At 43.2% G+C, this 16,870-nt stretch overlaps 1 protein-coding gene across 1 annotated transcript in view; it reads left to right on the top strand.

Annotated features, from left to right (window-relative positions):
- Positions 1-701: 701 nt before the first annotated feature.
- The window catches only part of GABARAPL2 (GABA type A receptor associated protein like 2), a 32,564-nt gene continuing 16,395 nt past the window's right edge, over positions 702-16,870 (top strand). Inside the window, exons 1-2 of the mRNA XM_069217517.1 lie at positions 702-890; positions 8,512-8,567. Of these exons, the coding sequence (XP_069073618.1) occupies positions 857-890; positions 8,512-8,567 (90 nt within the window). The 5' untranslated portion in view covers positions 702-856. The remainder of the gene's footprint in view (positions 891-8,511; positions 8,568-16,870) is intronic.

The raw sequence follows: 16,870 nt of genomic DNA, 5'->3' as shown, positions 1-16,870 counted from the left end.
ACGTGCTCAAAGTCCCAATGGGGCTAAAAAAAGGACTGAAGGCGCGAGGCGCCGTCGTCCTTTCCCACTCCACTTAATTACCGATGCGAGTGAGGCATGTGCTCCAATTACAGCTTCAAAGAATCTAAATACAGTAAAAACCATACGACATAGCACGGTAAAATAAACAATAAGTGAGACAGGAAAAATACACTTAACTGGCTGAGGGAGCAGCAAAGAAAGAGGAAGTGCATTATTATCTCAGCCTTATATATTGTCCCTCCCTATGGTTGGTCATGTGAAATTGAGAGGTTTTATGGAATATGTTTTGTTTTCTAAGTCTTCTCTGATTGGCTGCTGGATAATTAAAGCATGGAATGAGAATTATAATCAGAGCCTCCGATCCTGACAGAATTGACATCCACAGCACACTAGAGCTTGTGACTGATCATTTTAAAACCATCATTTATCTTCAGAAATCTAGGCTATACACCTTGTCAATGGTTTGCCCCATCTTCTTCGTGGATACTAGTACCAGACTAAAATCAAATAAAAAAATTATCGTTGTCTACTACTTTGTCTCGGTTCCCACTGACCACGCCCTCCTCGTCCTCATTCGCTGCTCCATCTCTTTGCTTTCTATTTTCGTAGCCACGCCCACGCCCACTCTGACTAAGACGCGCCCATTGGAGCTGTCGGCAACCCTAGCACCTGCGAGGCTCCGCCACTAGGAGGATGTTAGCTCGTAGTGACGCAGCGGAAGCCCGCCCCTACGCTTCACGCTACGTCAGAGGAAGCTGGGCCCGTCGGTGTTGTTGTTGTTGTTGTCGCTGTCAGAGCCAGAACAGCTGCGGTCTCCACCTGTCCCACCCGCACCATGAAGTGGATGTTTAAGGAGGACCACTCTCTCGGTGAGAAGCGAGGCAATGAGGAGGCAGTGCATGAAAGGGGGCGAGGGAGGGAAGGCTGCAGTGCTGACAGGTGTCTGGGGTCAAGTACCTGCAACGAAGTAATAGATAAATTGTCGATTACCTGGGGCAGTCCGAGATAGGTAGCCGAAGTTTTTATTCCGGGTAGGAAACACAACCAATGCTTAACTTCGGGTGATTTTTCGTTCTGACAAAGGACCATTGTAGTGACGATCAGTCTGTGAGCTTGACAGACGGTCGGCTGAAGGGTGGTGGTTGTGGGGAGGGGTGTTGGGGGGGGGGGGGGGGCAGGCACATCTATCTGGGATTCTCAGATTAGCGGTGGCACAGGTGTTTATCTACATGTGTACCAGGCCCATTTGGAGAGGGGGCAAAACGCTTATCTGAAAAAGTGGTGCGGCAGAGCGGTTGTCTGTTGACATTCTTATATACCCATGCGAAGGACTTGATAGACACCGTTTTGGTTATGAAGACCCACAGGCTGTGGCTATAGATGGCACAACTGATTTGCAGGAGGCAAAGAACATACAGGCTCCGACGATAAAACAGTTAGGGCACAAATCACTTACAGGCTCATACTTCGCAGACAAGCACAGGCATCCCTCAAATTACGAATACCATAAGTATTAGCTGAGCTTTTGTATTCTGGCACTTTTAGTCCTTGTTTTATAATGAGGCATATAAAGATACAAGTACGAGTATACAAAGGAAACACCTTGTACGGGTATCGTGATCTACTGGTGCTTGAGCGAAGCTTGCAGTAAGTGGACTAGAAATCCAGAGGCAGCTGAAAGTGTCACAACAACAACGGATAAGAAGTCGCCATTCCAATTAGACCCACGTGATAACAAAGGTCAGTGTAAATCCTTCAGATTGTCCTGTGGCCAGGGTCTTTTTAGTGGTAGCAATGCCACCAAAGCTGCTCACCAGAATCTTCGCAAGCCGTTTTCCATTGTAAGCACGTGAAGTCACTTTACCCTCTTCTTGCAAAGTCACTTCTGTAAACATCCCTTCCTTCCATAGCAGGCTCAGACTGATAGAGAAGAACACTTCCACTCTTTCAGTGGCTGCCCTTCCCATAATTCAGCTGAACTCTTATGTAGTGGTCAGTCTTGACATCCAGACACGCTGTCTAGAGAAGCTCATTCCATGGAAGTGACTTGGCCCCTGCCGCTGTCCTCGGCAGCCGTACCATAACACATATCCCTGTTTTACAGTGATATAGGAATGAGGTGTGACTGCCACTGGGGTTCAGTAGAAACTCTCTAAATCACTTAAGACCCAAGGGCCCGCAGCCTGATAACAAGTGGTGTGCAGAGGGCTCATCAGTTTTAGTTCGGGGATTATTGTATCTGCCAGAGTTCTAATCCTGAAACAGACCTAACTGGGTAGAAGGGGCAAAGGGGAAATATATTACCTGCTGGCATGAATACATTATGTCTAGCCTGGTTACGCACTGACCGAATCTCTCTGCCCACTTAAAGCCACCGCACATGCTGTCTGCCTACATGGCACATAGTTCGATTACACATGACTGCTTTACAACTCATGTTTCTGGTACAGGCCAAACACAACCACAGAATAGCAACCCTGGCTCTATCTAGAGCTACAAAACAGTCTCTTAATAACATACTAAGACCCTCATAGCATCAATACAGATGCATTTTCCAGCGTTCTGAAGTTTGGCAATTCCATGCAATTCCAGGTATATTTTCTTTGCATTCTGGGATTTGTTCTATTATTCCATTATAAAATCACAACTGCCGTTCCCATAATACAAAGACTGGGATGGATGAGCTACACAGACACGGACCAGGGAAACTTGAAGCTCTGTTTTTAAGGGTAGTGATCCAACGCTGCCTGCCTCAGGGCATTCAAAATGATAAACATAAATGTATTAACCACATGCTAAAAGTTGATTTGTAGGGCTGCAACACTGGATGTACTTCGACACTTCAACGTATGTCCTTGTTTGGGGCTTCATTGCCCCCCCCCCCCCCAATTGGTAATTGTATGTATTTATATTTGTATTTGGCAAACCTTGCTGGACAGCATTGAAGCGTTGCACAGGTTGGTGAGAACAGTACGAGATTAACAAAAAGATAATGGCCGAAGGATTTCTTCAGGAGTAGTCCAAGTGGGCTCCAGGTCGTTCAGCTGATGTTGGACAAGTTGTCTCTTGAAGGGATGGGCTTACAGCTCTTCTCTGAAATGGAGAAGTTATGGGTGGGTCAAACATGCAAACCTATTATTCAAGGTCTGCAGGCTGAGAATCCTTGTTTTTATGATATTTGTGTTTTTGGAGTTTACTCGTTGCCCTGGCCAACAAAGATTTTGGTTTATTTTCTTTTGGCAGGTTGTATGCTATATGTTGCTGCCTCTATGTGATCAGGCTGATGGTGAACGTGGTGCAGGCTGGGACTGTAGAGAAGTTCTCAGACAGTGATATGATGGAGTCATCTTTCATTATTTTGAGTCCCGTTCTTGCATGTCGTACCCTTTTCACTAGTGCTAGATGAGTGTTGAGAAGGGAGGTGTTGCCAACATTTAAGTGAGAGGACCAAGGCTTGAATGGTTGACCTGAAATTTACTTCTGGAAAGCGTTGCTTCACTTGGTGGAGTAGGGATAGTTAGTGTAATGCCTTCTGTTTTTTCTTGGTAGCATGTGTTCAGAAGGAAAAGCGTTTCTTACCGGTGGCTCTGCACAAGTATTCTATACGTCATGGTTAGAAACTTACCAGTTTCATTTTGGCAAGGCAGGCATGAGCAAGCGGTTCTTTGGTTTAGTTTTTCATGATTATGGAAAAATTGCTTTTTTTGTGATGTTCAGTTTTAGGGATGCCCTTGACATCTAGGTTTGGGTAAGGGCAAGACATTTATTGAAATATCAGAGTTGCTGCTCGTTTAGACCCTTTTAGATAGAGCTGGGTTTCGGTGGCTTGCTGGTGTACTGTGATGTTATGATCGACCCGGAGCAGGCCAAGTGGTTTTGTGTAGAGGCTGACGATGTGCTAGATAGAACCCTGAGACTCATTGCAGGTCACTGCAATCCACTGTGATCTGGGCGAGTTCATCTAAAACAACGAATGCCTATTGGATTGGTAGGATATAAACTACGTTAGCACTGTCGTTAAATCTCATGCATAGCTATAGGGTGTCCATTAGTGCATGATGGTGGACTGCGTCAAAGGAAGCCAACAGATACAGGAGAACCAGGACAATATTGATGGTGTCACTTATGGTTGCTGCCTGTGTGCTGTGCCACGTCTGAAGCCTAATGTTTAGTCATGTAGGAGGGTGGCGATTTGTTTTCATGTAACTGAACATAAATTGCTTTTTTCAATTTTCTTGCTGCTACAGGTATGAATTTTAAAAATTGAATGTTGCGAGATATTTGCTGGAAAGTACCTTCATTGAAAAGGGATGACATTTTCTTGGTAATTGGTGACATTGAAGGTGTTGAGAATATCGAAATATTTACCATGCTTGAGTTGTTTGAAGGTTGTCCACTTAAGTAAATTGTGTAGTGAAATTAGGAGTACAGTAAGTCGTCCATGTTTGGTGTGGTGCTGTCAGTTTTATTTCTGGCTTTGTCAGTCGTTTTAATAATTTTTTTGACTGTGTTGCATTTGTATGGGTAATTTTGTATTGAGGAGTACAGCTCTTGTTGATGCATGGTTTGACAACTTTGAAGAATGTTCTACTTTTGAGGCCTCTTTGATAGTAGATGTGTTGCAAACATCTTTTGCTGTGGAAATGAGGGTTTGGAGCCTGGTAGTGAGTTTTTTATTATTTTTATTTGGAAAGGTTTTCTTGGAGAAAAGTTGTTTGCAATAGACTTTTTTTTCGTCTATAGATCCTTCGTTTGCTGACTTTGGGTTCTTTTGATTACCATGGCGCACATGGGGTGTGGTTTCAGAAATTGAGACTTTAGTCTTAAGGCAACACCTTGGCACTGTGAAACCACCCAGTTACTGGACCCATTTGAAGGATGCTTACCTTATACCTTTAGCTGCAGCTTTGCTTGCCTCCGCCAGCATCCTCATACCCTGCCTTCCCACGGCCTCTCAACATGTACCTCACACACCCTTCAAACTCCGTGTCACTCACAGATTCTGTCCATCAGAAAAAGTGGCCCAGCAGTACCTTTAATTTGTTTTGATGATGTGCTAACAAGCTTTTGTACGCTTTAGCTCGCTATGCAAGAAAGAGTTCAGGATAAAACTGCGTATGTTTTAACTCGCACTCCAACGTAGACTAATACCTGAATATCAATGACACTTTGAAACCATGATTGCATTAGTTCAGACGCAGAGCTGTGCATCTCGAAACTGAACTTTCAGACTCGCGATTCCCCAGTGGTTTCCTGTAAGTGACGCTTATAACAGGATATACTGACGCAGGTTTATGCAGTTACTTTTTCAATGGCTTGCAAAGTGGACTCAGGCTGGATCAGTGGGCATTCAGCCCACCGCTGCATTAGTTTAGTTATTTTTTTAATAGAAGTTGTTGACTAACGTGTTTGCCAAAGTGCTGTCCTGTGTTCCTCACATTGGTTGGAAATCGTGTACCTACGTGAGGTATGAGGGAATCCCACACTATCTTATCTATTGATATCATGCGTAAATAAGTTCTTAAAACATATACATATGTCACATCCGTGCAGACACAATTATTGGAACCCACAGGCAGCTTGGTGCTCCAACATATAGTACATCCGTCTATCGTAATCTCCAACGCACGTCACAGTACCTTGTTCGTTTTTTAAAGAACGGTGTTACTAATTTGCTGTGGTTTTTCACAACGGAGGTTTTTGCCCTCCAGGTAAAACTATAGTGGCATAAAAATACGTCAAGTTACTGGCTCTCCTAAAATCTAATTGATAAAAACAAAAAAAAGTGGCGGGGGACTACTTGAATTAATCTAATCCACTGGTAATTACTCTGAGCTGCATTCCAGGATATTCGTTTTGTTCACTATGCCATTCCAGACTGGGGGCAATCGTATGCAAGTCATCCCGGTTCCTACTCCATGAACAGCCCAGCTCGAAGTACCAGGTCATGTCTCTTCGGCTTTATGTCAGAAATACCATCTAACCTAAATCGTTTGTTCCAATATCAGCTAGAAAAATATGGCTTCAAGTGAAGAGTTTCTGTTAACTCCAAGAGGTGATAATGTTGTAAACAATATTAAAGACTGGCCAAATGTATCATACGATGGTCTGACAACAGTATTCTGGTAACATACTCTCTCCACTGTCCAAGCCTAGAGTATTTTCTGGTGTCTCAGCTTAATTTGAGCACCCCCACCATTGCTGCTTTTGTTTTTCTAAGTGAGACTCTCAAGTCCGATGTGTATGCCCAAATGTGGCTTGCATGCTCACTGTGGCACTGGAATCCAGCCACACCTCACCGATGATGCACAATAAGGCGAATGCTAAAAATGTATGTTCCCCCCCATCGCTCCCTTTTTTATTTCCCCATTCTGTTATCCCCCTTCTCTATCTTTCCGTCGCTCCTGTTCATACTCTCATTTCTCACTTTTCTCAATATCATACCCTCCCATCTTATAAATCTTCCACGTATTTCACCTGGATCTCTTTTTCTCTTACCACTGCTTCAGATTTCTCTAATCCCTTGCTATCCCATTCACTTTCTTTTCACCTGCTCTGATTTCTCTCTTCATTTTCATTTTCCACTATCTTTCACCTACATCTTCTTTTATTTTTAATGTCTTTCCTTGTTTCTTCAATTACACATTTTATGCCAGTGCGCAGATGTTTTCCAGCCTAGAAGTGCCTCTCCACCCTAGTAGTGAAAGCTTCAGTTGCTTTTCTGTGGGCCCTACGACATCCCCTAGTGGTGGATCTCTACATAGCCATTTAGTATTCCCATAGCTAAGTCCTCTATCTCATACACTATCGTCTTTCTCACACCTCACCAGTCTGAATCATTCCCTGTCATTCGTCTTCCATCCTCTGAAGATGAGTATGTTCCTGTGTTCCCATTTAGGTGAGACCTGCCATTGCAGTTTGGATATGACTATTCTTTTTGGAGCAGAACCAGATCTCATCTGCATGAGGCTCGTCTATCGTAGAGCAAAAACAATGGACTGAAATGCGTCCTGAATAATGTTCAGTGGCTGAGATGAATGCATGCATTCCACCCATCATCTATTTGCTTTTTAAAAGCCTATGCACATTGCAAAAGTTTTGCATTTGTATTAATAGCCAAGCAGCCACTGATAAAGCAACATATTTGCCTACTGTAGGACCTGTATTTGGGCAAATAATTCGAACAGAAAGAAAGAGACCATAACACATATACAGACTTCTAGCAAAGGTATCACCTGCAAGGCTGTAGCAGTTCTGTTCTGACCAGTCACTTCTATGGCTACATACACTACAAAGACACTCTCTGGTTGGCTGATTTGAAGATCAGATTTAAGTTGAATAAAATATTTTAATTTGGTTGAAGGGCAGTAGGGCACTTAACAGGCGGTCAGCTTACATTTTCTTATTTAGGCACGGGGAAATAAAAGTGATTTGCCCAGAATCACAGGATGATGGGCCTACAACAGAACTCGAACCTGGCTGTCCAGTTCAGAAGTTAGCAGCTCTGGCCTTTAGGCCATATCTTCTCCCCATATGATTACATGTCAAGAATAAGTTGTGAAGAAGAAACTATGGAAGTCTATAAAACACCTAAAGATACACTACACTCCAGCTTGTTTTCTGCAAGACTCACTTAAAGTAGTCAACATCCCAAACACGATCATCTGTATATAAACTGCAGCATCAAATTATACCCATCCAATTGGCATTGGCTTAAAGCTTTAAACACCCCAAATCCTCAAGGAACTAATTGCTCAATAAACCTAATTTTAAAATATTCACATACAACTGTACACAGGTGTGTGCACATTTAGTAACACATTTTCTTTTGCAGAGGTCTTAGTATGCTCGAATTGACCCAGCAAGAGTATTTACTCTTTTTTAAAGGGACAATGCTACACCAGAGCAATTCTAGGCAACGCCTTGTATACCTTTATGTAGAATTGTCAAATAGAACCCTAAAATATGGATCATTTCTACAAGAGGAGAGGGGAATGTCCCTTTGTCTAAGGTGCAAAACATTCAACACTTCCCCTGCTGATTGAGACAAAGCTCCTGAAAAGACATACACCACTGTAAGTATCACACAATGAAGAACATAAATGTGCCATCTTTAGGGACATAGCCTATCATACAGATTTATAGGAGCTAGGTTCCAGAGGGAATTTAGGCCTTTTGTGCATGCTGATGTACATCGGAACAGGTTCACTACCACATGTTCACTCAGATACACTGCAAGAGTCTGAATATCTATGCATATATAGAAATGTAGGAAGCCTGCATCATTGTCTGTGTGCCGAATGTGCTAAGCCACTTACATAACTGCTTAAATTCTGCAGAATTTAATCATTACAAAATAAATAATTGAAATATAAAACTTAACTTGTTGCTTACCATCTGTTCACATGTGATAGATACTAAGTTGACAATGTATCAATGCAGCTTGGATGTGTAGTTAATTTTTATAAATGTGATTGCATTTTATTACAGAACACAGATGTATAGAAGCTGCAAAAATTAGAGCAAAGTATCCAGACCGAGTTCCGGTGAGTTGAAATAGTCACTACCAATTTAGTTTTTTATTTTAAACCTTTGAAATCATGAAGTTGCACATTGCAACATGTTTGCGATCGCTACAAATGTGCATGTAAGTGTATGTTTGTGAATGCAAAATGATGATCCTCAGAAGTTGTCAGTAACAGGACATGAAAGCAATTTTTTTTCACAGCCTTTGGCTTAGACGCGCAGTTTCAAAAACGCGAATGGCCTTCACATGTTAAAAACAATCATTGTCGAATTCAACAGTTCTGGATTAGGCTGCCTGCCTAATGGCTTTGTCAGTGCATATTTTGTCAGGGTTTTTGTAAAGCTCTATTGTTTACTCAGCTGGCAACAATGAAACAAAAAAATGGCTAAAATGAAAACTTTTTTTTATCTCAGAAAACTCACGTTGCATAGTATTTATTTACTGGCACTGAAAGGAACTACTTTGTGTATATGTGCTCCTTGTGAAAAAAACAGAAGGCTATCACTCACAGACTGTCCCATGGTGTGGTGGGCGGAAGAAAAATAAATAAGTTACTTACCTGTAACTGTAGTTCTCCAGTATTGGAAGCTTTCATAGATTCACATGCTTGAATACTTCCCCGTCATCGAGATGGGAGTCCTTGGTGGGATATAAAAACTAGGCCAGAAAATGAATGCACACAATACATTGACTAGGCCTCCATAGAATATCCCATCATAGTCGTTTAGTAAATAGACCTAAACTCAAACTTCAACCAATCAGATTGCCTCACCCCCTTAGAACCTCCTGTGAGGAGCTGCCTTCCCTCAGATTTTCCACAGCACGTTGTGCTGAGGAGTCTCCTTTGAGCTCTGCTCAAGATTTTCTTTAAGAAGATCTGTTTCTACAGCTTTTGGACATTTCTTTTCTTTCTGGTGCTTCAAACTGGCAGCCGTGTCAGAGTCACCAAAGAAAGTCCTTTTCAGACATGTGCCTCATGTTTAAAGAAAAGACTATATGTGGAGGATCCACATGAGGAATGTATTTACTGCCTATACCCCCACCACAAGACTAAGGACTGCAAAATCTGCAGAACATTTTCTACTAAGACCCTGAAGGGCAGGGAGGGTCGTCTGCTGTTGTTGCTTCAAAGAGGTAATGACTGGACACTGCCTCTGATGGGGACAGTGCCTCTTCTTCTATTTCTGCCCCTAAAACACCTGTGAAGAGAAAACAGGAAAGCTCTGAGATTCAAAAGCCACCTAGAAAAATGGCACAAAAGACAGCAGGAGCCTCTGCTAGGAGTCATGGCTCTCCACAGAAGAAGAAAGCAGGCACAGATCCCCTCAAAAAAGCAGCAAAAAAGACTGTTTCTGAACCGGCTACTCCATCTCCTAAAGTGGTTCACAAGTTTTAGAAGCCTAGTTCAGCACCGTTGACGCCACCATCGTCGACGGTACCCTTGTCGACTACTGTTTCAACGGTAATGCCTGTTGTAGTCACTATATACATGTCGACGGCAGCGGCTGCAGGATCTTCGTCGACGACTGTATCCTCCTCGTCGATGGGGCGACCCATCTCATCGACGCTTTTCTCGCCAACAACACTCCCAGCGACGATTGCCTCGTCGACGACACCTCCGTCGATGATGATTCTGACGACGCCTCAGTCGACGACGCTCTAGTTGACGGTTCAACGTAATCGGCTACAATGTTTCTAGCGACGATGATATTGTCGACGCCCCCATCGACAACAACTGGTTTCTTGGCTTCAACTGTTAAAATGTTTCCAACGAAGAGACAAAGACCATCTACATTGCCTTTAAATCCATCTGCGCAGCATACTCCTCTCAAAAGGCTCTCAAAGACTCATCTGACACCGTCCATGTATTGTGTGCATACATTTTTAGGCCTAGTTTTTATATTCCACCGGGGACTCCCATCTCGACGACGGGAAGTATTCAAGCATGTGAATCTATGAAAGTTCCAATACTGGAGTGATGTGAATGCCACAACAACAGATCAGTGGATGAGGAGTGGTGATATATATAAAAAAATCTAACGTTCTTGGGTAAAACTAGATCTTATAATGTGAAACTAAAACTCTTTTGTGACGTAAATAGTCAATTGTCACTTCTTCGGTTTCCTGAAATACCAAGCTATACTCAGTAAGACTATTCCACCACCTTTGTATAAACAAGTTAGAACTTAAGTAACAGTTGTACATGTGCCTTACTTCAGTTTTTGAAGTTCGTCTATTCCCCCTGAAGAGATAACATCACTACAACAATGATTTTACCACTGTGAATTTCATTTAAAGCTGGCATATTTTAACAGACTTCTGGCCACTCCTGTAACTTTAAGTGTGAAGATCGCGGTTCTTAGCTTAGCTTGCCCTTTACAATCATGGTCAGTTTTGATTGGAATGAATGGATCCCACATGCCCCCACACAGCATATCGATTCTAAATCAGTGATGTCCTTTGTGGGGACTTTGGGTTATGTAGGCTTCCCGTTCCCAAATTCTCCCCACATGCCCATGTGAAGCTGCTGGATACCTTTCAGTAACTCCAGATTTGTTCCTGAACCACACAATACCCTGGTCAACTTTGTCAAACACACTGCAGTAGTTATTAAAGCACGTTACATTGAATGATGGCGCCTCTCTGCTATTCAGAGCCTACCTGAACCCTTTTGACCTACAGATACTGGGCTTTTCTCAACCAACCAAGCAGGTATTTCTTGGAGGATCAGTTTAGTGAATATCTGTGCATAGGGACCCAAAAAAGCTTTTAGCATTTAGGCTGCTGGATTGCTAACAGCACATTTAAAAAAAAAAAAAGTGGTAAAATAGTAAGTCTTCTCCGGGACTGTAACCGATCTGTAAACCTACTTTAACCTCCGAATCAAAAGATTAGATTGTAAACAAGGGACCACGGGCAGTGGAGTAACTGTAAGTTTTACATTTTCAAATAAGGACTCAGTATTATGATCAAAATTACAGATGCTCCACACGAAGTACAAGACAAGTGGTAGAGATTTTCAAACCCCAGCGGAGCCCTTACAGGGTAAAAGATGAGCATATTTAGACTAAGGACTAGCATAGGGACATGGGAGTTATCGACATTGATAACATAAGGCTGAAACAAGAGAAGGGTAGACGGTGCTTGATTTGACAGAATGGTTAGTTTAGTTGCTCATTATTGTTGTTAACTTCCATCAGAATTGCTGTAGTTGGCAGTTATATGGGGCTGAGGTATATTGAACAGAGGTGGGGAGTTTTGAAGGTGGATCTTGAAAGATACAGTTTATGTTTCTAATTCAAAGAGTGAACTGTTGGGCAGCTAATGACGTGGATCATATTTAATGGCCATAACTATGTTGTTCTTAATTTTTCTGTAATAGTTCATTGCGAGCAGAAAGTAGACATCCCATGTTTATTCAAGCACCTTCTTTCCGTTTAACAGCAAATCAAGTATTTTAATATTTATTTAATTTTTACACATAAGGTCTCAGGTTGAAGTAAATCCTCTCAGGTGTTACGAGGAGGTAATTAACACCTGGTCATAATCCCTAATCTAATTGCATGCACTGATAAACATTACATTCTTATTTCAATTAGAAACCGAAGAGAACATTGGCATCACACTGGACCCAGATGGCCAGCACCATTCAGCTGAAGTTGTGCTTTTAGTACCGTAATCCGTGTGGCATTTCCTAGTAGTGTCTATCCCAGGCTTCTCCAAAAATGAGCTTGTGAGCTACTGGTAGCTGTCCAGCTATAAGTAGCTTTCTTGCGTGCAGCCCGCCTACCAAATCAGAACGCTTTGCTTTGTTGTATCCCAAAATAGAAAAGCTTGAATTCGAGAAATAATTGTGTGTATTTTCAGAACACATCAGCTGATGTTTGGAGATAAATAGTTGAATTTCCATAATATATTTAATGCTTTAGTGATAAATCATGTTGTTGGGAAGTCTTATTACTTATTTTAGCTTGTGGTGCCACGTATTAGCCATTGCTTTGCAGATTTATCGACTTTTATTTATTTATATATATATATATATATAATATATACACACACACACACACATACAATTCTGGTGGCAACTATGCCTGTGTTGATCACTGCTTGTAGTCTTGCATGAAGTGGCCACTAATGCAATCTTGTCTGATGTTCTCACTATACTAATAATATTAGTAGCTTGGGGTGATTTTCATTGAACCTGAGTAGCTCTTATTGCAGAAAAATGTCGAGACCCTTGCTCTACTCTATTTAGTGGTGGGTAAACAAGCAACCACATATTTTATTGGCATAGTCACCATTTTGGCCTACCATGACTGCTTTGGATTAAAAACAAAGATTTACCTCTTATGATGGATTCCTATCATCTTTCTCCCTGAAGTGTCTTTATGGACCCAAGCTTGTCTTTTACGTACTGTTTTGTACACTGTGAAGCTGAAGGCTCCTGCCACGGGATCTTTGTTCTCCACAGATAAATCTATAATGTTAATTTAGAGAGGATGCACCTGACAGAATTTGTCTAAGCTCTCCTAGGATCTCAACGTTTCTGACTGTGCTTTCATCCTGCCATCTAATGAATTAACCACACAGATGGTTACTTCTGAGGGAATTTAAAAGTATGCATTGGAACAGTGCCCATTTGGCCATCAAGTTTATGGGGGTCATTCCGACCCCGGCGGGCGGCGGGTGCCGCCCGCCGAGCGGAAACCACCCAAACACCGCACCGCGGTCAAATGACCGCGGGGGTCATTTTAACTTTCCCGCTGGGCCGGCAGGCGATCTCCAGAAGATCGCCCGCCGGCCCAGCGGGAAAGCCCCTGCAAAGAGGAAGCCGGCTCCGAATGGAGCCGGCGGATTTGCAGGGGTGCGACGGGTGCAGTAGCACCCGTCGCGATTTTCACTGTCTGCTAAGCAGACAGTGAAAATCTTTGTGGGGCCCTGTTAGGGGGCCCCTGCACTGCCCATGCCAGTGGTATGGGCAGTGCAGGGGCCCCCAGGGGCCCCACAATACCCATTCCCGCCAGCCTCTCGCCAGGAACAGGCTGGCGGGAAGGGGGTCGGAATCCCTTGCAGCGCCACCATGGAGGATTCACTGGGCCAGGGGAAAACCGGCGGGAAACCGCCGGTTCCCCTTTTCTGACCGCGGCTTTATCGCCACGGTCAGAATGGCCCGGGAAGCACCACCAGCCTGTTGGCGGTGCTTCCTCTGCCCTCCACCCTGGCGGTTTGAAACCGCCAGGGTCGGAATGAGGGCCTATGTATGCTCGGAGGTTCAAATTCTTGTTCAAGGTGATCCCACAATGAAGGGTTACTTCTCATCCCATAAGTGCACTAAGAGAAGTCTTATACCATAAATCTGTTAAGCCAAGATTAAACATGGTTTGGTCAGTTTCATGGGGAAATCAAGACGACCTTTTGTTCACTGTGTGTAGCTCGAGATGTTTGTGTTTCATCTAAGACTGAATGCTGCGAACTTGGTCAGAAAATTCTATGTCCACTGATTATTATTTCATCAGGAAATGCTCCTGTTTTTTTTAAAATGTATTTATTAAAAGAAGAGGAGACACCTGGCCTATTTTCTGACAGTCCAGGACTGCACCATGTAAAAAAAAAGATTGATTCGGTCAATCCATTTGAGTGTCAGAGCAGAACATATCTCTTTGAGAATAGCAGAAGGAACTGGATTTATGAGATTACATACTTATTTATGATTACAAAGAAAACCTAAGTTTCTGAACTGATACTGACGGTAATCTCAACAAGAGTTGGTACAAGTGTCTTTTTCATCTTTTCTATAAAAGGAGGGATCTGTTGAAGAATTAACCACTTCATTAGCAACAATCCGACTAATATGTTGCACTCTGCATTATCACATGCACAACACTCAGCTTGCACTTGCATGGGCAGAGTCTTTTACCCTTGATGGGCTGGGAATGGAAATGAGAACCAAGAAGAGCATCTGCCTGCTCTTGGGCAATGGAGCATAGGCACAACCAAGAGTTTTTGAGAGGAGTAATGAAACATGTGAGCCGTCACTTAGGACTGATGCAGAGAGTGTCTTGTGCACCATGCATCTTTCATAGGCATGGTCCATCTATTCACTGGTAACCTGTGGATGAGTTACAACCAGGGTTTAACAGAACAGTGAAAGCAGATTAATTAACAGATGTGGCAGCTGCTTATTAGACAATGTGAAGGCAACAGATAAGATATTTAGGTAAACAAGCATCCTATTCCATGAAGCCTTATAGTTCAAGCCTGTATGAGCAAAGCTAGTCCAAAACCTTTTCCCACTACTCCTTCAGACATAGAATGTAAGAAAAGAGACCCTGTAGGCAAAAGAGTATTTTCATCAAGCATCGTTGCGCTCCGATTCTTTAGTGAGTCTCTCGGGTTGCTACACTTATGCCGCTGGAACATAGCGAGTGAGATTTGGCCAGCTTTGATGGAGGACTTTAGAAGTTCCTTTGCACAGACAGTACCGGATGACTAGGATGCTGCAAAGTTTATTTTGAGTTCTGGCTTGGAAACCACACATTGTGTTGTTTGGGTTATAAGCACCGGTGTTGTCATTAGACACCATGCCAGGATACATGCAATCAGATTTTCGGAGGATGTCCAAGCTTTATTGACGTGCCTCCTGTTGGGCCTCAATTTCTTTATGAGAAGGCAGATTCTGCCCTGGGATGTTTTAAGGATAGCAATGTTATGGCTCATTCTTTGTGCTTGTGTTCTCCCTCCTGTCAGTTCCACCAACAGTATCTAAAGTTCACAGGATATTCAAGGTGCTCTGCCTATCATCAGAGGCAGCCTGTGCAACTTGTTCAGCCTTTGTGTGGCTCCACGCACAGCTGTACAGAAAGAGGTCACCAACAGCAGCAGAAGTCCACTTTCTTGTACCTGGCCAGTGTAGCTGCCTCCAAGCCCCTTTAGTTTTCCCTCCATCAGCTAATTGTGCCAGTAGAAGGCCATAACCAGCTCTGTCTACCCCTCTGGTACTTTATTATGTCATACTAGTTTGACGCCATAAAGTGCCAGATGGGTCGATCCTTCAAATAGTTTGACACGGTTATGCCCTTCTGTTTTTGTGCACCTTTCTGTTCCTTCAGGTTTGCTCAGACATCCCCAAATCATGATCATATTCTTTCCCAAGAGATGCTTATGTTGTTTGCTAAGGGAGCAATCGAAATTGTACCCTAGGTGAAGAGGGACCTGGGTTGCTGTTACAGGTACTTCCTGGTCCCCAAGATGGACAAGGACTTGAGACTGACCTTACAACTCATTCCTCAAAAAGTAGAATTTCAAAAGGATGACACTCTTGACTCTGTTGGCTTTGAATCCTGAGGAGTAGATGGTGTCCTTAGACTTGCAGGGTGCATACTTTCATGTGTTGATCTGGCAGGCCCACAGAAAGTACCTCAGCTTTAAGTGGTTGGATCACTTAAAATTGCTGTTCTAGCCTTTGGTCTGACATCAGCATCTCATATATTTACACAGGTCATTTCAATGATGGCTGCCCAATTTTGTAGGTCGGGAATCCATGTATTCCTGTACTCTAATAAACTGTCTGTTGAAGGTGGGCCTCCCTAAGCAAGTCTCAAGACACCTTCAGACAGCAAAGTTTTTACTGTTAAATATTTTTTCATCACCGAGCTTAAGTCCAATCTTCGACCTACCCAGAGGCTTTCATTAATTACAACCATGCTGAGTACAGTTGCCATGAAGGCATACCCATCTCCTCAGAGTCCAGGACATTTAGGCTATCATTGCAATGTTTTAGGCAAGAGTTACTGTCCCAACGCTTAGGATTCTGAAAAAGCAGGTCTCCTAGCATCCTGTATTCTTCTGGTACCCCTTGCTAAATGTGGGCCCTACAGTGGAAACTATACCTGAAATGCTCCAAGAATTGGGAATGCCATGTGGATAGGCTTCATATCTCCAATAAAGTGGTTGATGTTAGCTGCCACCCTGACATGTGGCAAACCTTTCTTCCTTCCTCTTCTGGAGATAGTGTTGATGATTCATTGTATCCACTTTAGGTTGGGGTGGTCACCTGTATGATTTGGAGATCTGTCTCCTATTGAGCAGCACCACAGTGGCTACCTTCTACCAAGGCCAGGTCAATCCAGGTGCTGACAGCAACACAACTGCCATGTGGAACTGCAACAGGCAGTGGAGTCTTGTGCCCTCTGGAGGCTAGTGCAGTGGTTGGACCTTCACAGGCTCGCCGTGACTGTAAGTCACTTTCATGGCATCTCTGTGTGACAGCAAATGAGCTCAGCAGTGTCATTTAGGCAGGTCAAAAGTGTCCCCAGGAAGTGG

Source organism: Pleurodeles waltl, chromosome 12, assembly GCF_031143425.1.
Source record: "Pleurodeles waltl isolate 20211129_DDA chromosome 12, aPleWal1.hap1.20221129, whole genome shotgun sequence".
Lineage (NCBI taxonomy): Eukaryota > Metazoa > Chordata > Amphibia > Caudata > Salamandridae > Pleurodeles > Pleurodeles waltl.
The sequence above is the reverse complement of the archived record's forward strand: the minus strand, read 5'-3'. Positions and strand labels throughout refer to the sequence as shown.